This window comes from Populus trichocarpa, chromosome 8, assembly GCF_000002775.5.
Source record: "Populus trichocarpa isolate Nisqually-1 chromosome 8, P.trichocarpa_v4.1, whole genome shotgun sequence".
NCBI classification, from domain to species: Eukaryota; Viridiplantae; Streptophyta; class Magnoliopsida; order Malpighiales; family Salicaceae; genus Populus; species Populus trichocarpa.
Window position 1 is genome coordinate 11,285,933 of NC_037292.2, and position 22,890 is coordinate 11,308,822.

The 22,890-nt window shown below is 33.0% G+C and overlaps 1 protein-coding gene across 1 annotated transcript; it reads left to right on the forward strand.

Moving 5' to 3' along the window:
- The first annotated feature begins 10,122 nt into the window (after positions 1-10,122).
- LOC7467532 (transcriptional regulator SUPERMAN) lies at positions 10,123-10,966 on the forward strand. Its single transcript, XM_002311631.4, has one exon. It carries the CDS (start codon positions 10,206-10,208, stop codon positions 10,785-10,787), a length of 582 nt encoding a protein of 193 aa, XP_002311667.3. The 5' UTR covers positions 10,123-10,205; the 3' UTR covers positions 10,788-10,966.
- The last annotated feature ends 11,924 nt before the right edge of the window (positions 10,967-22,890 follow it).

Below are 22,890 nucleotides of genomic sequence, written 5' to 3' on the forward strand. Positions count from 1 at the left end.
AACACATTTTTTTACATAAAAAAATCATAAATGTAAATCGAAAGACTTATACATATATCCAATTAAATAAATCACGAACCATAGTGTAAATAAATAAAGAAAAAATTAACGATAAATAAAAATATAATTGAAAAAATCAAGAGATCAATATAAATCAAGATATTTAATATCGCAACACGTAAAGGTCATTTACCTGGTTGTGTTTAATGAATTTGTTTATGAAAATCAATTGTAATAGCGATTCACACACACATAAAATTTATTGAATAAAATAAAAGAAAAAAAATATTATGCAAGGTTACACATATTAAAGATATTATAAAAAATAAATATTTAATCTATATAAAATATACAAAAAATTATAGATGAATCATACTAATCTATGAAAAAATTAAACACACTTAATATAATTAAAAAATAATCATTATTCAACAAAGGCTAAAAAACCTAAAAAAAATCATAAAGAAGGGATATTATTTAAAACATAAATTTAAAAATTATTTTAAAAAACACATATAAAAAGGCATTAATATAAAAAAAAAATTAAACAAAAAAAAGAGCAATGAGACCATGTGTTGTTGGGCGTGGTAAGTCAGACCTAACGCCTAACCCAATCAAGAAAAGGCCCGCGCTCGAGCCTTTAGGTTTTTTATTTTAACTTAAAAACCTATTTTCAATCTATTTTTAACTTAAAACACATAGGAAGTACCCTAGGAAACTTGTTAAACCAATCTATAGCTCCAAAAACATTAAACAAAATAGCCCAAAACTATGAATCAACACGAAACCAAAATCTTTCCAAGCCCAGGTTTGTTTTTTTAATTGTTTTCAAGCTTAAAAAACATATAATATTAACCCCCATCATTGTATGGAACATTTTGACACAAGATTCAACCATTTTGGTGGCCGAAAGCTTTCCTTACAACCATGTTCTCTCTTAAAGCTAAAATCCACCGATTCCCTCTCTCCTCCACCCAAAAAAGAACTACAAAAAAAGAAAAATGAAGTTTAGTCTTAAAATGTATTTTTTAAAAAAATTATAGAGATTGATTACTGAATAACTTAAAAGGATGGAGGGTTAAAACGAGCGTTTCAAACAAATTAAAGACCTACCATCTATTTTACTAATTTTTATCACTTCAGTTCTCTGTCTTTTAATTCAACCCTTAGCCCAAAAAAGAAATGATTTGGCTAGAATGTGGTCTTAAAAGGGCTCAATTATGCAAAATAAAAAAGTTTAAGGACCAAATTGAATTTTAAAAAAATACACTATTACAATCCACAATAAATTATGAGATGATGAACAGTAAAGGATGGCTACAGTGTTTTACCTACATACTTTAGTTTTTCAAAAATGGACTAAAAAGGATGAAAATAAAGTTTAATACCAAAATGTATTTTTTAAAATACTATAGGGATTGGTTATCGAATATCTTAAAAATATAAAGGGCTAAAATGAACCTTTCAAACAAATTCCATACTTGCCATCTATTTTACCTAATTTTATCACTTCAGTCCCCTATCTTTCAATTCAACCTTCAACCCCGAAAAAATATGCAATTTGGCTATAATTTGGGCTTAATTGTGCAAAAAAATGTTTGAGGATCAAATCGATTTTTTTAATAAAAATCACTATTACAATCCATGGTGAATTGTGAGATGATGAACAAAAAAAATGGCTAAAATGTTTTACCTATGTCACACGTGTGCAACATCGCGGTGATCGTCCTCCTAGAATCGTGGTATTGGATGGGAAAATGGACAGGACATTCTTATCCTTTATTGGTGAAAAGTGGGAATGAAATTCGCCACCTAGTAGTATTTTAGTCCTTAGAAACCCTAACTGGTCTTAAAGTCTGGAAAAGGAGACTGACTACGTAAAGGAAAGGTGTTAACACCCCCTAATACGTGTTATCTGAGGTAAACTGTATTATTTAATTATCTGATATAAACTAAGATATTATTATATTTTCTAATTGTTGGTATATCTAATGATTAAGAAAAGTCATTCTCAATAAGAAGATCCTTATCTCATCAGGTAAAAAACCTAACCACTCTAATATATATATATATATATATATATATATATATATATATATATATATATATATATATATATATAAACCTTTTTATTTAATATTAGAAATACGTTTTATGTATAAGTTTGTAATTTCAAATACTAAAATAATACAAAATAATTTTTTTGATATTTTTGAAATATAGACAGCAGTGAAAATGAGAAAAAAAAACATAAAAAAATAGATTATCAATGATTTATTAAAAAGAAAAAAACACTACTCATTAAATAACTCAAAAGGAAAAGATTTGATAAATCTGAATTTTCACGAATTTGGCTAGTACCAATTGATAGTAGAATGATGATGGGAAAAAAAATGAAAATGAAAGGTTACATGAGAAGTGAAGGTGAAGAGATAGAAACGTAAGCAATCTCTATCATTCATGTGTGTGTTGAATCACCTGCTGATAAATACACTACCACACCCATGATCCATGTGATATCATATACACAAATGAGAGATGAGTTTTGTTTTTTTGGCAGAGCCTTTGGATGCGCTCTTTTTCCCAATCTCTGATGGTTTTGCATGTTCCCGACATTGTCTGGACGTCAAAGGTATGATGGTTTTCCTTAAACAGAATGCAAGGTTTTGGTCAGCGCAGAGCATGCCAGACAACTAAAAGACTAAAACTCTTACTGTATGTGGTTCTTTAGTCAAGACAGACACTGCTCGCACTTAGACACCGCTATCCCCCACACCCAACCCCTACTGTCCTTGGATATAATTTTTTTTTACTGTACAGTCATAAATATCTTATCCATGTTGGTGATGAGCGAGGCACTTCCCTATGTCCTTTTTACCTTCGCTTTCAATCGATTAGCTGACAGTTTGTTTTAACTCTCTGGGAAATGGATCAAGTACAAAACTAATCGATTAGCTGACAATTTCTCTTAACTCTCTGAGAAATGGATTATGTAAAAGACAAATTGGGCTTATCCTCGGTGTATTTTACCTTCCTCCATCCTCGAGGGCTTAATCTTGCATGGAGTGAATTCGTTTAATCATGGAGAAGCTAGTTCGATCAGTGTGTATATTGCATGTATTGGAGCCCTGGATAAGCTAAATAAACTACATATCGTTCCCTGGTATATTACTATATTTGATTACAAGTGCAATTTGTCAATTTATGTGTTTGAATTTCAAAATATTGGTTCTGTCAAGATTTGTATGAGCATAAAAGATTTAAGTCTACATAAACACTTTTTTTATAGATAGAAATGCATGAAAAAAGGAGAATTGTTATAAATATTTTGTCAAAAGTTCTCCTTATATTTATCAATATCAGATCATTAGATATGTCCAATAAATGGGCCAGCAGTCAATTAATGATTCATGTTGTTTTTTTTTAAAAGCAAATTAGTGATTACTTGTTAATAGATTTAACATTTTAGGAAATTTCATTTTTTTTTCTTTGATAGGAAGATAGAGAGGGAATTATATAATTAATGAGTAATGTTAAACATTAAAAAAAAGAGTATTTTTTGTCACTTTTTTATATTTAGCATTATTCTTCCATGATTAGTTGTTTTTTTCTTCTGGTTACAACTCATTAATTTGGGGTTGCGGCCCCAGCTTAGAGTTGCTAGCGTTGGGATTTTTTTCTTTTAACATTTCAACTTTTTTTTTTTTTTGAGCTTTGCTACCAGACGAACCGGCTATAATTCCTGGGTGCCTCATCATTCTGAAAGCGGAAAGAATTGAAGCAAACCACATGTTCACAATTCTTAAAACAATGTACCCTTTACAAACTCTACCTCTGTCAAGTAAGATACTGATGATATGTGATTGAGGATCCTCAGAACGATAGCACCCCCCGCACCAGGTCTTATCATTACCCTTATAGCACAAGTTCTTTCAGATTCTGACTTCACGCTCGACTATGGGGCCAGATTGTTGGTCGACGTACAAATTATGCCTAGCTACTGTGTTCGAAATTTTCCCTCAAGAATCAGTTCTCTGCATTAGACAACTCTAGCCTACAGATCTACATCACCGTGGCCGTTCATTTTGTAGATAAAGTCACTATTAATTCTTGCATCGGTCAATAAAATTTACCAGCTAGATGACAACCGAACTAATCATGTGGTTTGGTTTTCAATTGTGCTGAGAATTGAGCATTGAGCATTGAGGTGCAAGAATTGCAGGACCAATTACAGCCCATTTCCTCAAAAGAAATTGTTTATATATATATAATTATCAAAACCCCATTCTGTTAATTTTCTTATATTAATATTGTCAACATAATATTGTAATATACAAGCTGTAAATAAGTTTTATACTTTAAACCCATTGAAATATTTAAAAATTCAGAAAAAAATCATATAAAATCCAAATGGGTTAGGTATTAAGTGGAATTTAGATATTCGGCTTTTTTAGTATGAAAACATTGTTTAGGGGTTTTCAAATACAAAAATATTTAGATGGGTTTATTCGATAAAAAAATTTATCTATAATAATATTGTTTGGTAATCAATTAAATTCAAAAGGCAAAATTTTAGTTTTTTTTTTTTTTGGTTTTTTATGATAATTTCCTTTTAAGTCTAAATTTTGTAAACCAGCTAAATTTTAGCCCTCCTATGATCTGCAATGAGGCCGATGTGCCTTGAACTTGTTTTGCTTGGGTCAATATATACAACAGATAACAGTTTGTTTACTTCTAGAACTAACTAATTTGTCAAAAACGATAAGATAACACATGAGAAACTGTAGATGAGCTTGATTTGTCCTCTTAACAGGTATATCTCGAGTAATATATCATCTCTTTTGGTCTAATATTAGAGATTTAGTGTCACCTAATTTTTACTATAACATCTAAATACGTATGGTAAAAAAAGAGCCATGAAGGGTCAATGCCTCAAGGGATAGCATTTAATTAGTTGAAATGCGGGTATTTTTAAAGGGAGCCCCCCATTCCCCACACCTGATAGGTGAAAATAGAGAGGAAGGAGTAGAGACCATTAAGATAGAGGAGAAGCTACCTGAGTGCTTATTTTAGTGAAAGTGAGTGGAGGGGATGGCATAAAGCAAGGCCTTTCGATCCCCAGTCGGCGCACATCATCATCGATCTCTCTGATCAATCTTCCCGAATCCCGACCCTTCTTTTATTTCACACCTTCTCCCTCGTGCATTGCTTTCAAGAACATATGCACTTCGATACATATTCAATACATGTGACCTGAAGCACCACTTCAATAATTTTCGTACTTAGGTTTAATATGGGCACGCGAGATCTGTGTTTTTTTCTCTGTGTCGTTATTAACCAAAGTGCAAGGAAAATCGAAGTAGGATTTAAACCATGGTATGGTTTCACCCTACATGCAGCATGCATCAGTATCTTGATGGAAATATAGTCATTGGAGTCCATATATGGCAAGGTATTTTTGCAAGTGTGATTGTATTATATGTACTATATGACCACAACTATGCAGATTCTGTACTGTGCATTGCATGTATACGTTAGCTGGTCCTAGCTGCTAAATACAATTTTGAGATAGATGGTAGCATCACTGCTAGTTCTTCAAGAAGAACCGATCCCTCCTAGAAAATTGAAGCGAAGCTTTTCAAGAAGCAACAATTAATTCACTCGGAACGCTTAATACCGCACGTATCACGTAATACCTTTTAAATTACCAAATAAAGCTATTGATTTTATAGCTTTCCCATCCGTGAGGTAGCGTGTGTGTATATCAGAGATGAAAGCAAATTGAAAACCTTGCTCTGACTGGTATATACATACATACATGATATATATACAAAAAATCCAAGAAATATAAAATCAATTTATAAATATTTAGTCTCATGTATATTTTTTATAATATACATTTATATAGATTATTTTTTAACTTTTCAATGTGATATAACTATTTATAATAATCTTCATTCACGTGAATTGTTTCTTAACTTTTTTATTTAAAATAATTATACTACACTTCATGCCTTATATTTTTTATAGCTTACATTCACATGTATTATTTCTTAATTTTTCAATGTGAAATAATTATATCTGATTACAACAACATTAATTGTTTCTTAAATTTTGTTATATGAGATAAGTAGATTGCACTTCACATTTCTTTTTTATTGTCTACATTTATATAGATTGTTTTTTTTTAACTTTTTGATATGGGATAATTATAGTACACTTCATACCTCATATTTTTTTTTATATAGTTTATATCAACGTGTTTTGTTTCAAGACTTTTCTATGAAGAATATTAAAACCTCAAACTTAAATTTTTTTAAAACATTTATTAAATTTACTCGAGTCAACCCATATGACTCGAGACCTTGTCTTTTGATCAGATCAATCCTAGATTGGGTTTACTAACTATTCTTACATGACCATTAAAGCCTGGCTACCCATCTAACATTAATTCAAACTTAAGGCTTTAAAATTGAGATTTTCAAGTTTGAAAAATTAATTTAACCTATTGCAATTTAAATAACTTTTATTGAGTTTTACTCTCGAGGAAAGTTCCAGCTGATTGCCAACTGAAGTATGACTAGACCTTTAATGGGCTGAGCGAGCTTTCGGGAGTCTAAATTACTTGGTAAGCTACCAAAAATTAAAATAATAAAAATGGATTATGCCGATTTCCACTACCATGCCAGGCTTGAACGTGCCAAACGAAACATGGGCCCATCGTTTGCAGTTCGGGCCCATGTCACTGCAGGCTAGTTTCATCTTCTTTACACCCAGTTGTTATTTTCACCATAGAGGTCAAATGGATTAAACGTTAAGTACCTTATAAAAAAATCAATTATAAATCTCCTGATCTATCTTGTCTTTAATCCTCCTTTTGATCTATACAAGCAGTAAAAAAACTTTGTATAATCATTTTTCTTTATAAAAAATTAAATGAGCTCTCCTAAAAATCCTAGTCCATAATATTACAACGAGTCTAGTAGATTTAATAATTCAATAATCTAACACTTTTTAAACTGGGTTTTCAGAACATCATCTTAGAAGACAGCGGATGTATGAGATTATGGAGAAAAACGGGAAATTGGGACTTCGCAGCTTTTGTTATTCATGTTTGGGACTTTTTGACAAACCTTATGAAAATAAAAATCACCCTTAGGCCCAAAGTTTTAAGTCCAGGTCTATTGTCGGCAGAAGGATTACCTGCAGATAGTTTTTGGGACGAAGCCATGTTGGGAATAATATATGTGAATTGTAATATCACCGCAGCTGGCCCTGAGAAAATATTATTGAGAAAATGTCAAATGGACCTTCAAAACCTGGATGAGCAGATCGACTCCAATAACATGTCAACACTGAATAAGTTAACGAGATGGCGCACCATTTTAAAAGCAAAACAAGTAAATACATCAACGTGTTGAAAACTTCACTTGTAAATCTGGACAAGGAGCAAAATGACTATCTCATAAGAAGACATCTGGATGATTAAGAATTGTTTATGATGCATGTAGCCAGAACCTTACTGTCATGCGCTTATGTGGGAATTCATTTTGATGGCTATGACAGCAAAGTTTTGCCCTTTCTTCTCCTTGATCCCAAAGAAAAGACCGTTCCTAATATTAGACATATATTCAATCGATAGATGTAAGAAGGAAGGATTACAACATGCACCTAGAGGTTTATGAATGGATATTCATTTAATTCAAGCTATCAACAGCAAAAGGAAAAAATGGGTATCCCTTGCCTAGATCATACAAGAAAATCTAAAAAAAGAAAAGTGAAACGCGACGCGGTACTATTGGCCTTCATGGTGAAATATATTATAGAAGTATCATTCTTTCATGTCATTAGAAGAAATTTGGAAACTTTTGTGGTGCTTTTTTAGTAATGTTTGGCTTATAAAAAAAGAAAAGAAAAGAAAAACAAGAAGAAAGTTGGAAAGTTATTTGGAGCTAAGTTCAAGATAAAATCAATTTGAAAATTTATCATAAGCTCACGGTCAAGTCCAGTCAGTTTGACCAGAATCAACCAATAATTTATCGGAAAGCATTTTTATTAATTCTCTTAAGCATAAAGATATGTTCAATTTGGTTTTGTTTGCCAAATTTTACCTATTAAGGACCTGTTAAGGTCAAACCAGACAACAAAATAAAGTTCTACGTTTAATCCACTCAAGGTCATTATTTTTTTGAAACGTCGCCTGTGATTAAGCTCCTGAAATTAAATAAGATTTCCATTCATAGAATTAAGCTTGAACATCGTGTTTTGTTGGGTCAAAAAGTTTTCAAAAGCTTAATTGTAAATGAACTGGCACTAATTAGTGATATTACAGTACTCGTGTTGTTGTCATTGATGACCTTCTTCCATTTGTCAAAAATTGTTTGTCATTTAATTTTAATCATTAGTTATTACAGTTATAATCAATACATAAGTATATAAGATCACATACATAAGCATGAAAAATTACAAGTCATTTCTAGGACATGGTAAGAAATTTTTAACAAAAAAGGAAAAAAAAAAGGACATGGTCAAAGCTAGCTTAAGTACTGTCAATGCGTTGTTTTTGCCGTCTCTCTATCCTAAAAGAATGACAACCAGCTACCTAATAAGAAGGGGGGAAACAGCTAATCAAGTAAGCACATTGAAAGACACATGGTATGTTCGAGGTTAATTTTCCAATAAAGTTGAGTATTAAGTTACATCAATTCATTCTTATCGAGCTGCAAGCTCCCTCTCTCCCTTTCGTTTGATTTTGGATTAGGTAATTATTACTATAAATGTTTATTTGTTGAAACTAGCTAGCAAAGTCACGAGATGAAGGAGAAATGAGGCATGTGGAAATCAACTAGGACGTGCATCAAAATTGAACGAGTGAGCTTTGAGCCAGTACAATATTAATAAGTTTCTATTACCATGGATGAATTAGGCAATTATGTCAGATTTGATGCAATATATTATACCCGCTAATGTTATTAACATGCCATCTCTCTCTCTCTCTCTTTTCCCCTTTCTAGCAGTATTCAAGTTATCTACGCCATATATTGGGGGTGAAAGGAAAAGGGATATTTATATGAATAATTATTGATTCAATGAAAAGGAGACAGTCGCACAACATTGAATTGAAGTAGCCATGCAGGTACAATAAAAAGACAGTGATTTGTAAGTTATAGATTTCAATTTAGGATTATATTATAATTATAGCAAGACCATACACATTTTGAGCAAATCATAATGGCAGCCTATAGCACCTAAGAGGGGGTTTTTTTCCAATATAATTCCACGCGGTTTCTCATTAATTAGCAATTGTTTTCAATGGCTAGATGTTTAGCTGGACCTCTCCTATAGTATTAGCATTATCATCTCCTCTGGGTTGTAAGATTAAGATTGTCATTCATGTCTAATGTTGAGACTTCATCAGCCTGTGTCTCATACATGAAAACAAGGCACCCTATATGGTGGAAGGTTCATTTCATACCTTCAAATGTAAAGGGCACGTTTTTCGTCAAAAAGTGAATTGAAGCCAAATAGAACCGATGCTTCCTGTGCATTAGCTACTAGCTAGTAGCTGTATGGTAAATTAAAATTATCATATGTTGGAAGGTCTCATGTCTTTAAAAAGAAACAAAAGTCATGTAGAGCACATCCTCCTCAAAATTGGAAACCAGACCATGTGGAACTAGTTTTTCTTGTGCACTTACTATAATTAGCTTAATAGTAAGGTTGTAAGTACTAATAAGAGTGGTAAATAACAACCGCGTTAGAAAAAAAAAAAACCGGATTAATGGAAGCTACATGAGCAGAATTTTCATCCCCAACCTCAGTAAAAAAAGAAAATCCTATAACCAGCATACAGATGATCAAAAGAGATGAGAGATGATAAAATTTACTAGATAAATGGATACATCACAAGAGCCGACCAACAAGAAAAGTCCTAAAGCAAACGCCAAAATTGAGTCTCCCTTAAATACAAGTACACAGAAGTCTCAATGGAAATGCCAATGACTTGTGTTGTCACTATTTCACAAGCACCTGCCTTTCCCTTCTGTTGCCTTCTCACTGTTTTTCTCTAACCTAGATCAATTCCACTAAAACCATTTCCTTCTCTTTCTCTAGCCTTTACCTTGTATTCTGATCTCAAGCGAAGAAATCTTTGGTCAAATAGTCAATATCGCAACAAGGTTTTCAATTTCTTGATATTTATTTATATGGAGTCGGCTAAACAAGGAAGCCCAGAGGCTTCAAGTGAAGAAAATTATGATAGCCAAGAACAAGTCAAAGAAGATTTATCAAGCAATACAGCAACTACTGCTAAACGCTCATATGAATGTTCTTTTTGCAAGAGAGGCTTCACAAACGCGCAGGCCTTAGGGGGACACATGAACATACATCGGAAAGATCGAGCTAATCGAACCAGAGGCAAAAACCTTGCAAGTTCCTCATCAGTTTCAAGCAAAGCCAATGAGGAAATCAAGAATCCTAGATATATGGTACCAAATTCAAGTATACCCACAAATTACTATCCGTTTTTGGAGGCTCAAAGGAATCATGAAATGTATTTTCAGCCACCTGCAGGTTCTAGCCCTAGACAGCCATATAGCAATTACAAACATGGTAGCCAGGATTTTCTTGGGCCAAGATCTCAATCTTTGAGCATGAACGAAGAGCTTTGGGGTAAAGGTCTAAGCTTGCAAATTGGGTCTGCCAATATCCAAGATAGTGGAGGGAATAGGAGGGTTTCTGACGATGACGAAGTCGATCTGGAGCTTAGACTTGGACGTGACCGCTAATGGGTCACACGGGTAAATCTATATTTCAGGAATGAACAAATGTTTCTTACAGGGTTTACGTACTTATTTGCTGGTACTGTTTCATAGGGGGGATTTAATATGGATTTCATGAAGATTGCAATATGCATATTACTGTTCCGTTGGTGTAATATAAAGAGTACCATGTCTGCTGTGAGATCGAAAACGCCATGATATTTGATTCAGAATTCCACTTCCATGACAGATGAATCCATGAATCAAGTTCTACTTAGGAGGTAAGTGCATTGTATTTAATACTTTCGGTGTGGCTAAATTCAGATTATATTAGAATTAGTCATGTTCTACCGTTTCTATCTCTCAATATTCAAACTCGTATAAGCCATGTTTGTGCAGCATCAAAGTTTCATTCTTGATTTTCGTATACAAAATCTATCAACATTTTATTTGTCACTGCATTTTCTTCTTCCTGCATGGACAGAAGGTAAGACTCCGATCAATTCTCTCGTTGTCAAATAGATAATTGCGCAAAATTGTTTATAATTGGATGACATCAAGCCTCATGAGGCATTCTTCACAAAAACTACTTAAGACCTAGATGGAGTACTAGCTAGGGAATTGTGAGTCAGTGAGTGGCCAATTTAATTAAATGATCTTTCTTTCTAAAATTTATATAACGATTTCACATTTAATCCAAAACTAAACTTAATTCATGCATTGCTAATGCTACCTGATACCAGGAACCAGTACTGCTTGCATAATCAGTTGTGAGAAATTAAAGCGGTAATTAACATCTTTGGAATTATGGTAGACCTCCATGAAAGTTATTAACAGAAGTTGGTCATCTGCTCATGTGCTAAGGAAGCATTGATCATGAATCCAATTAATAACCTTTGTGAGTTATTAGTCCCTTGGATATTCCCATTGATTGTTAGCTTGTTTGCCAAAGAGATGCCATATATATATATACTTAATTGCTTATAGCCAATTAATTAATTATATCGCATTATTCGATGTTATAACGTAGCATATCTAACCATAGAAGGTAATATACATGCGGTGCTGATGATTTTAGAAACGTTTCTAGTATAATTAAATGAGACATTTTGCTTAAGTCGAAAGGAATGATTTTTCTAGGTCAGAAAACAATTTCTTGTATACTTCCTCTCCCTGTCTATCACATGGGTATTCGCCATCATGATCATTGATTATTACTTCGCAGGAATTTTCCTAGCTATAATTGTATTATGTAATTTATCATGCAATAAATTCAAAATCCTTAGCTCTTTTTGTTATTCGTGACGGTAAGAATTACATGCATGTGATTCCTTGCCATTAATGACCATCAGGAAGCTAACATTGCTAATTAAAGAGAAAGGAGATGTTACTATTTTCAGAGACTGTGTAATGCCTTTTCTCAATGTTTTATAGACAAAGTACTCGCTAATTATGTTAATTATTTCAATTGTATATTTTTAGTACGAATTTGGTTAATGATCTTGTATATTGTTTGATATTTGTCTATTTTCTAGCAGTTTCTTCCAGATTACGCTTTGCCTTGCTTTCCCTCCTTGTCGGTTGATTTCCCGTCTTGATGTTTTAATATCATTGGCTTATGGAAAAATTATATATATATCCAATTTTAAGGAAGAACTACGTTAGCATTGTTGTTTTGTTAATTACGAATAGGTTTGAACTCGAGAATTCTTGAAATGAAAAAATGATATTAATGTTAATTACTACAATTAACTGATTGTATTAAATAGTTTTGTAGTTTTTTTAAGGATCACTTCTTTCAAAAAATTATTTAAACTTGCAATTTTAAAATATTAGGTAAAATCCAATATATAATTTTCTATATTATTCTTTAATATATTTTCTCAATTAAACTTAAAATTTACATATGTTTATTATTATTTTATATTTAATTTTATTAGAGAGAAAAAAAATAATGAGATTCGAATTTGTAATAATTAAGATTTTGATATCATACCAAATAATTATTAAAATATTTAAAGAAATTTAATAGACGATTATATATTATTCTTTAATAATTTTTAATAAGAAAAAAAACACATAATTTTAATAATATTGTATACGTAAAATGTATGATTTATATGTAAGCATGAATTAATGTGTGTATGTACTTCTTTTTTGAGAATGTGAATGCATGTATACATTTTTTCTTGATCATTTGGATGTGAATGTGACAGGCAACCGATTACGTTGCCCAGCTATCTCTCTCTTTCCCTGTAGCTTCAAATTTTATTTATTGGGCTACTTCGGGATGGAATTTATTACACAGCAACATTAAAGGCAAGGAAAAGAAACTAGAAATTAAAGGCCTTTCCTTTTATAAATGAAATCCCAAAATGTCTAAAGATAAATCCATAGGTACTTGCTTCTGTCGTCTTGACAACTCTTGAATCCGAGATTCAAAACTGGACTCACTGTAAAATTTCCATTCATTTGAGATTCTAAATGAAGTTAAACTATTTATTGCACAGCCACACTGTAAATATGTGAGTAGACTCTCATATATATAGTAGTGATACATTTCATGATAGTAATTTAGCTCTTCTATCTTATTAACCACTGATTAATGATGTTTTCTCTAGCTATCTAACCATTGATTATGGACTGCGGAATCCTGTACATGTGATAGAAAAATAAATAAAAAATTTAGAGAGAGATCACAAGTTTGTATTAACCCTTTTCTTATCATGTTCTGGGCTATTAATAATCATGGGCTAGATCTAAGTGCTTAAAGAAACGATTCGAACACACCCAGCCCGGAAGAAGAATATAGTTAGAGAAGAAAGTGATAGAGAGACCTGTCTTCGGCATTGAGCCTGGACTGGATTCAATTGCATATAAAATTTTATAAACACAAGCAGCGAAGGAGCAGAATGGTATAGACATGGGCCACTTGGCACATTCATTCAGCTAAAATGGTTTGAGGCCATTAATTCTGGACCTATTTATTCAGTGTATATGGATTGGGCTGACCAACGTCAGCTGTTTGTTGAACACTTGGCGGGTATCTAATCCTTTCCTTTTTCTTTTTCTTTTTCCCTGTAGTGAACTCACAATTACATAATAATGACGAGTATCAACAAAGAGCTTCAAATGTGGCAGCAGTTGTTTAACCATATAAAGTCTGCTTTGCATAAATCTGCATGGGACTTGATTGAGAAAAGGCCGCTCCATTCACAGCACAAACAGGTAAGGGGAGAGAGGATCCCCTTACAGATACCTCGTTCATGGTGATTTTTTCCCAGTCGACACAATAGACAAGGAAGACTTGGTTACACAATTCATTACCTCTGTAATGTGTCCTTAGTGTGCCGGCTAGGAGTAAAGCTCCTTTGAAGAGGACTAATAATGCCTTCAAGCAAAGGTCGATTAATTCTATCAGCCAAAACCTTCGTGATAAGTTTACAAGTTCCATTACAGAGGTTGATATATAGGACGGAATTGTTTAATAGAATCCGGAGAGTCCACCATCGGAATCAGTACCGGTAAAATCTCAGCCAAAGAATCAGGAAACTCGCCAAAACCAGCTAGTTTCCCCCTCCGCTCAATTTACCCCGAAAAAATACAAGGAGCAGGTTGCTTTCATTGTTCGTGCTAGTCAGCTGAATTAGTTAATTTCTTAGAAAAACTCAATTTAATTCTTAATCTAAATACTCATCCTCAATTGCATACAAAACTCCTCAATTTTATCAATTAGGTTCCAAAACATTACCTCATTTCTCAATTAGGCCCTTCTGTAAATTTCTGATAATATTTTCCCTCTAATGTGCCCGGCGTTTTTTTTTTTTTTTTTTAAGAAATTCTGACTGAAAAAATAATGAACAATAATTGAGGGACTTGATTGAGATTATTTTGAAAAAATTGGAATCAAATTAACGAAATCTTCAGTCCCTTAGTTTTCCTGAAAAGGCAACCCTATGACCCCTACGCTTCTGACATTTTAATAGATGTGACTATATGGGAAAAGGACATGTGCATTTTTGCAGAGGCCCTTCCACCGCCCAGGTCAGGGATGCAACTCCTCCATCGGAGAGCACATGGGTGGATGTGTAAGAATGGTTCTTGTGCATTCTCTTGACTGACACAGCCTCAATTATGTTCGTGTGTCCCTCGAGCATGAAGCATTTGCCATCCCCATACTTGTACTGGTGAGTTGGATACCGATCAGTTCCAAGCATCCCTCGGTCAATTCGCTTTAAAATTGCCACCGAGAATATGTGTACACTAAGCTATTTTGCCCACGGCTCGTAAACTTGTCTTTTGAAAAAATTCTTAATTACAGGCTATTTTTTACAATTATATAATTAAATAAATCAATAATTATTTATATATAAAAAAATTATTAACAATAAAAAAAATAGAAAAATTAAGAGATAGATGTATGCTAAAATATTTAATATCACAATACAAGTCATTTACTTTATTATATTTAATGAATTTATTTATGAAAATCAATTTGTAACATAAATCAACACATATAAAATTTATTGAATAAGATAAAATAAAAAATAATTATGCAAAGTAATAAATGTTTTTAATTTTAAAAATAAATGTAATCTATATAAAATATTAAAAAAATTATAAATGAATCACACTAACCTCATCTGGTAAATTTTTCTTGTTTAGCATGCTTTTATATCTATAAATTCATCGGTGATTATATTATCGATGGAGTGGCCGACTATAAGTTTTCCAACAACCAATTATTGTTCGAGATTTCATTGGTAATTTTTTTTCGACGAAATTAGTATATAAATATTGACAGAATAATCCGTTGGTATTATGCAAAATTCGGTTGTGTATAAAAAAAAAATCCGAGATTAAAGATTAATTCTTACTTATATAGTTCCTTATTTGATTTTAGAATTTTGTTATTTTGATATTAAATATGTATAATAACAACAATATTGAATTAATTTAAGTTATTCCAGCTTGCTTTTCTTTACCACCTGATTAAGTTTTTTTTTATTTACGTGTGGTGTCCGAGTTAGTTTGAGCGCACCTCTACTAATCCTTACGGGTTCTGAAGTTAACGATCAGGTAAATTTCTAGTGACCATCAATATTAGCAACCACATGACTCGAATCTGAGATCATAAAGGAAACAAACCCCTTAATTTTAAATTTTTATTATTGAACAATCTAGTATATGTTTCTAGTTATTCATTGTTCTTGCTGCTGGAGCCTATTTTCCACCAAAATTATATGGCTAGATTTCATCTTCTTTTCAAAATTACATTGATGTTTTTTTTTTCTTTTTCTTTTTTTCAGAAACAGTGAAGTGGGCGGAATAAAAAGAAATGGTTGCAGAAGTTCCAATTATCTCAGACCGGTGCAATTCGAGTCAAGGATTGGGCCCTCGCCTCGTTTTGGAATCAACATGCTAATTATGGCATGCATTGCACCTAAATTAATCCTCTTGACTCTCTTCAAATCACTCGCCTAAATGACATGTCATATCTCAATAACTCCCCCTTGCAAATCAACTTCACCATCATAAGGAAATCACTTGGCAAATGCCAATTAGTGCTTGTTTCGCATTATTGTATAGCTTTTGTTTTATAATTGTTTTTTACTTGAAAAAATATCAAGTGAGAATAACGTTAATAATTGCATATGTATAATCTATTATTTCTCTTATATCTTCTCTTTTTTAAGAATAAAAAGAAGATTCAAGAAACATATTCAATGAAATTATTTTAATTTCTACAATAAATGAAGTGAGAATAACGTTGATGTACCCTTTTAAAACAAATCGAAGCAGATGTCCACTAAAAAAACAAAGAAAGAAAGGAATAGGTGTAGTACTAATCAAGAGATGGAAATTTGGAAAGAAAATAATAATCAATTTGGTAGATTATTAGTATTATTAAAAAAAGAAAAGATTGTAAGCCAGTCTTCACCACAACACACCAAAGACAGGAAAGTCTCCCGACTAGAAAAAAAAGGGTCAAAAGTAGCAAACCCAACTAGGCAAACGGCAGCCTCAAGTTTTTTTTCTTTGTTACAGTAATCGACTGAGATGTTAAAAAGTTGCCAAGGGAGATGAATGTGGAGATTAAGACAACTACTTTTCTTTTTCAGTAGACACGCACTTTCGATATTTGCAAAGTAATGGATGAGAAGGAAAGCAATGTTCTACCAGAAACTATTATCGAGATATTTTATTTCTGATGAATATATTGATGAAGTTAATGAAAGAAGAGGTCCGCGGACGTCAAATCTTTGAAAATAAATCTGGTTCTTCCCTCTCTCTCACGCTCTGTATGTTGATCAATATACACTCAAAGGCCATCAATTTGTAGGCCATGTTCGATGCACGTAGGAAATGTTAAACCATACTCGTTTTCAAGCATCATTTTCGATCATTGCCTGTTCAAAATCGTGTGGGCTTGATTACCTCTGAAAGAAAGACAGGATGATTGTTTCGGTTAATTATCCTCGTTACCAACAACGACGTTAAGCAGACTTTATTTTCTTTTTACCTCTTTTTAGGTGGGGATGATGCACCGAACGTATCATCACTCAATGTTATCTGTATCAATTTTGAATATGATCAGTCAAAACTAGAATTAAAATTAATGGGTTAATTTCTCAGAATTTAATGTCTAATGTAGTGAGATTTTTATATAAATGTTATTCTTAAATTTTACGTGTGAAAAGTGAATATATATATATATATATATATATATATAAAGGAAAACTTTTAGTTTTGAAAAAAAAAAGAAGAAAAAATTGAAACCAGAATCATATTAGCGATAATTTTTTAGATGCGTGGGCAGAATTGAATTATTCGGAAAGAATAGGGATTTAAAAAAAAAGTATATAATTGTTAAGAAAATAAAATTCCAAAAAGAGGTTGTTGTACACTTCTTGGACCCGCCATTCAATATGGTGAGGGAACCTATGCTTGTATGCTAGGTGCATTTGTGTGAAAAAAACAACGGCACTCAAAAATTTAAATTGTTAGAGTATTTCAAGAATTAAATTATACTTTTTAATTAGTTATTACATCTTAATTAAATTATTTGATTGATTTTTAATCATTTGCATTAATTAGTAACCGATGATCTTTCAATTTCCTCCATGTCCTTTTACTAGTGATTTTTCATGGCAACAACATTATTTTATATCTTTTCCTTTAATACTTTCAGGTGAAGTGTTATAGATTTGACATGAATAGTTTTATTCTACAATTTAATAGGTATTTTACTTTTTATGATTTTGTGGGTCTCTTATATGTCCCGGCACTGTCATAAAGATTTTTTTAATGATACTTGATAATTGATATTTGATGCATTAAAATTTTTTTTTACACTAAATCTATAATAATCATGGATTTAATATTTTTTATGCATTTTCAAATTAACTCTTTTTAAAGACTTGGATAAAAATACCCGAGTCCAGAAAAAAGGTTGGGCTCGGCTGAAACTCAAGCCTAGATGCTAGGCATGCCCTGTACCTTCCGTTGGGCTTGGGTGTAACCCGAGCATAGGTGTTGGGCATCCCAGCACCTCTTTGTGGGCTTGTATGCACAACCCGAGCCCCACCTCAAATGATCTTAGCCTACTTTTTAAATCCAAAAGCATGTGTATTTATCACTCTTTTTTCCCATTCATACTTGTGTTAAAGATATTTTAGCCTTCATAAATGTTGTAATGATGAAATTACTCTCCAATCTCTTTATCCAAAAAAAACAAGGTCCAATGACTATAAATATTCCTTAAACTATCAGGTAAAATAAAAGTTGTTTCTTACATTAAAAAATACATATTCAACACAAAAACAACCAAAATCTTAGAATTTGAAGCCTTTTAAATGTATTTATCACTCTTTTTCTTTACTAAGTTGCTAACTTTACTATTGGAAGGTCTTCAAACACCCTAAAAAATCTTTTTATAGGAATTTAGAGGTGTTCATCAAGAAAATTTACTTTATATAGGAGAAATATACTATTTTCAAAGACACTTAACCAATTTATGATTCAACCACTAAAAAACCTAATCCTATAAATACTAATACTTCATCAATATCTAAATTTAATGGTTGAAAAATAATAGTGATCGAAAGATTTCAAAATTGCATAGACATAACAGCCTTTCTTCTTGTAGTATCGTTTTTCTCATAAAATAACTTGTTTTTTTTTCTCACGATATTGTATTTTCATTTTCTCTATATATTTTTTTCACATGCTTTTAGGTGTTGTCAAATGACATCAAAACCCTCATCATTCTCTATCCACAAAGAGTTCCACTTTAGACTGGCTTCCATTGATTAATTATGATGTAAGGAATTCCGCTTTCTTTAAATCAATAAAAATTCCACCCTCGTAAAAAAAATATTTAAATTAATTATTTGCTATTTTTTTCTTTTTAAATATCCAAAGTGCTCTGTTAGTTTTTAGTGTACTCTCTTACTTTGTCCTTTTCTCTATCATCAATGTTTCTTCTTATTTTCCTGGCACCCTTTAATTCACTTAGTTTATTTAATTTGAATTATTTTAAATTTTAATTTAATTTCTAGATTTGTTCAGATGTAAGTCTTTGGATTTATAAATACAACGATGAGTTGGTTTATTGACCATATTATTCAAATAAGATTCTTTATGCACACGAATACATAAGCTATTACTTATATATTATTCAATTTTTTCATGATTCATCGATGTGTGATAGTACACCATAAGCAATGTACTCTCGAAAGCCGAGTTTTCTTATGCAAAGGATTAGTAAGATGAAAGAAAAGATGTTTTAGGTTGGGACTTCATTTTTTGTTTTAGTTTTGATCAATTTCCATTTTACACAATTTATAAGTGTGTATTTTTTTAATTTTTATTATTAACTTTTCATCGATTAACGATTTGCAAAGCATTTTTTCCCCCCCAAAAAAATCAACTTCTTGAAGCTAAATATTGTAAAATAACTTCTCTCTCTCTTCGGAGTATAGCCTCTTTCTCCTATGTGATGAGTCTCCTTCTCTTAGCGTGCTTTCCTCTCTTTTACTAGGGTTTGTTTCACGTATCATCGTGTCTTCGTTTTCCCTCCATCTTAATAAACTTTCTTTCTTTTCTACGGATCCCCCTTCTGAAGCCGTTACTATACCTAGAGAGGATGAGGATGGCATCATGTGAGCTATTATTCGAGATCCCAGACGTGGGTTGGGTTGACTCCTTACAATTTTACTATTCACAGCTGAGCTAGGATGACCTCATGTTCTTCGAAGTTGTTTGGTTGGGAAAGTCATTACAGATCGCGACACGCGAATAAGGTTACACTCAAATTAAGATGTTCGATAAGCTGTATCGAAGAATCCCGAGGGGTTTTATAACGTTCAGGAATTTGGTGAGGGCTGTTAGGAATTTTTCTTTACTCATGAATATGATGTTATTCGAATCCTAAATGGTGGTCCGTGCCTTTACCATAATTAACTCCTGTTATTCCATCATCGATTTGTTTTTATGATTACAACTTCTGCGAAGCTTCGTTCTGATACAATTATGGGGACTTCCTTCAATTCGCATTATCGCACCAAAGAAGCAGGTAGAGAATCGGATGCAATCTTGGTCATGTTCTTGATTCTGAAATTCTTGGCATTCGTGGTGCACAAGGCTCTATTGTTAAACTGGGAATCGTGTTTACCACTTGATCAACCATCGAAAACTGGTGCAAGGGTTGCTGGCCGATTTAAATATCAGCGTCTCCCATTTTTTTGCTTCTACTGTGTCAAAACGGGAAAAATACTAAAATTGCGAGGTATCTTGGAAAATAACCATTGTAGTATAACGATCAAGGTTGATCAGATGGGCTGCCTTCTGGAAGACCAGCAACTGGTGACCCACCCTCCCCGTGACATGCCATCATCATCTGCAGTACTGCACTTGTTGATCCCAGTTTCCAACTACTAAAATAAAATTTCCCACAATTCTCCTCTCTACCTGTGGATAAACAGGTGCAAGCTTGTAGAGGGAAAACGAGCAGATTAAGAGTCGGGTTTCCCGAGGGAATGAATCTAGTAGGAGCTAGCTGTGCCGTTTGTCCTCCAAATTCATGCCACCTGGAGCCCTCCTATTTCTGCACAAAAACCAACATATTATTATTTTTTAAAATAATATTTTTTAATGATTTTAATATATTAAAATAAAAAATCTTATTTTAATATATATTCAAATAAAAAGTATTTTTATATTAAAAAAAACCGTTGCCAAACACCCGCTGATACATGCACCTACTGCCAGCACGCCGACTGATGTGTGCTCTCCAAATTCATTTCCCCTGGAGAGTGAATCACGTCTTTGTAAATCCGTCCAAGAACCAGCAATTATTTCTCCACATGGCCAGTGGGACTCTCATTTGCCATTTAGCACTTCCACATTTTCTACCGATGCGGTCCCACCGGTGAATAAATCAGCCTAATGAGTTGATTTGGATGATGACGATGTTATCATTCTAAAGTTCAGGAGATGTTTTCTGCAACGGGCCTTCCTCTGCAGGACCTGAGGTGCATGCTTGCCTGTCCATGTTGTATATGGTGTGCTTGGCCCTGACTATGAAATTAATTCTTCTCAAGTCTATAGCAAACGTGGAAGAAAAGAAGCAAGCGGGACTGAAGGTAACAGCACAAGGCAATGGTTCCAAGATTGTGCCATCTTCTTTCAGCTTTGCAAACTTGGCATCGGATAACTCTTTTAAACAAGGATGGTCAGATACGGAAGGGAATTCAGATGAATTGTCAGAGGATAATATTGGAGGAATCAAGTGCTCATGTGTTGATGCCATGCCATGGGTATTTAATTATGCTAGTTGTGACGATGACACCCGATCAACTCAGTTTCAATTTATCATCTCCCAGGCCTCCTCTGACTCCGTTATTGATCTTTTTCATGAGCGATTTCAATGCATTGCCGAGTGCTTCAGAGAAGATAGATGGTCGTGCTTACGACTACCATAAAATTGCCTCTTGTCACCATTTCCTGGATTCACCTGGCTCAATGGATTTGGGTTTTCAAGGTTACATTCACTCGGAATAAGAGGTCGACGTAATCACATCTACGAACGGCAGCTGGATCGGTTTCTCTCCTCTTCTCATTGTCAATCTCTTAATGATCCTTACTCCATTTCTCACCTTGATGATTTGGGCTCTGATCATCCATTCATCCTTTTGCATACTGCTGACCCCCCTCTTAGAAATAGATAATAGTCCGAAAAACCTTCAAATATATGATGTTAGATGGTTTCTCTTGGGCGATATGTTTCAGCTTCACTCCAAACATAGGAGAGCTCGACGTAGCCTTGCTAATTGATCACGAGATGGTGCTGCTAACTCTAGCGGACGCATTCTTCAACTCAAGGAATCTCTCCGTACTTTACAAAACAGTATTGATGGTTGGGATGCAGCAAATTAGGAGCATTTAGCGGCATTGAAAGATGAATGAGCAAAAGAACAACTATATATTAGAAGCAAAAATGTCATCGAGACTAAACATCAACGTAAAAGAAACTTCATGCTCCTAAACAAACTAGGAGATAGCAGTAGTAACACTCAGTTTTTTCCTGCTTGCACTAAACATCAACGTAAAAGGAACTTCATTAGGAGGCATTTGCGATGATTATGGAGTCTAGCAAAAAGGCCTTCCGCTCTGCTTTGGAGGAGAAAATCCCTAATAATCGGGTGTATGTCATGGATGTTTACATATTTCAAATCAAACCTAGCAAGTTTGCATGAAATCAACGATTGTGAAATGCCTTTCTTCCCTTTTTTTGTTTATCAGGGTCAAGTAGGTGAGATTGCATCAATCTGGTTGGATTTGTCTTGCCACCCTTCATCTTAATTTAGCCGTGATCTTTTCATTATTGTTATATACTTTGAAGATAATCCTTTACTATAACTAAATAACATACCTTGTAAATCAGGTTTTTACCACTGCTAGAGAATTTCTTATCTCTAACCACTGTTTTTTTTTTTTTTTTTTTTCCGTTCACATAGATAATAAAGAAAATGGGAGAGGATAAAGATAAAGCTAAAATGGAAGAAAGTACTATAAAGACTTTATTTCCAATCATACGATGTAAACTTGTAAAGAGGTGAAAGCAACC

What these genes read in the sequence shown, in the direction of transcription:
- LOC7467532 (XM_002311631.4), top strand. Translation starts at nt 10,206, where the DNA reads ATGGAGTCGGCTAAACAAGGAAGCCCAGAGGCTTCAAGTGAAGAAAAT.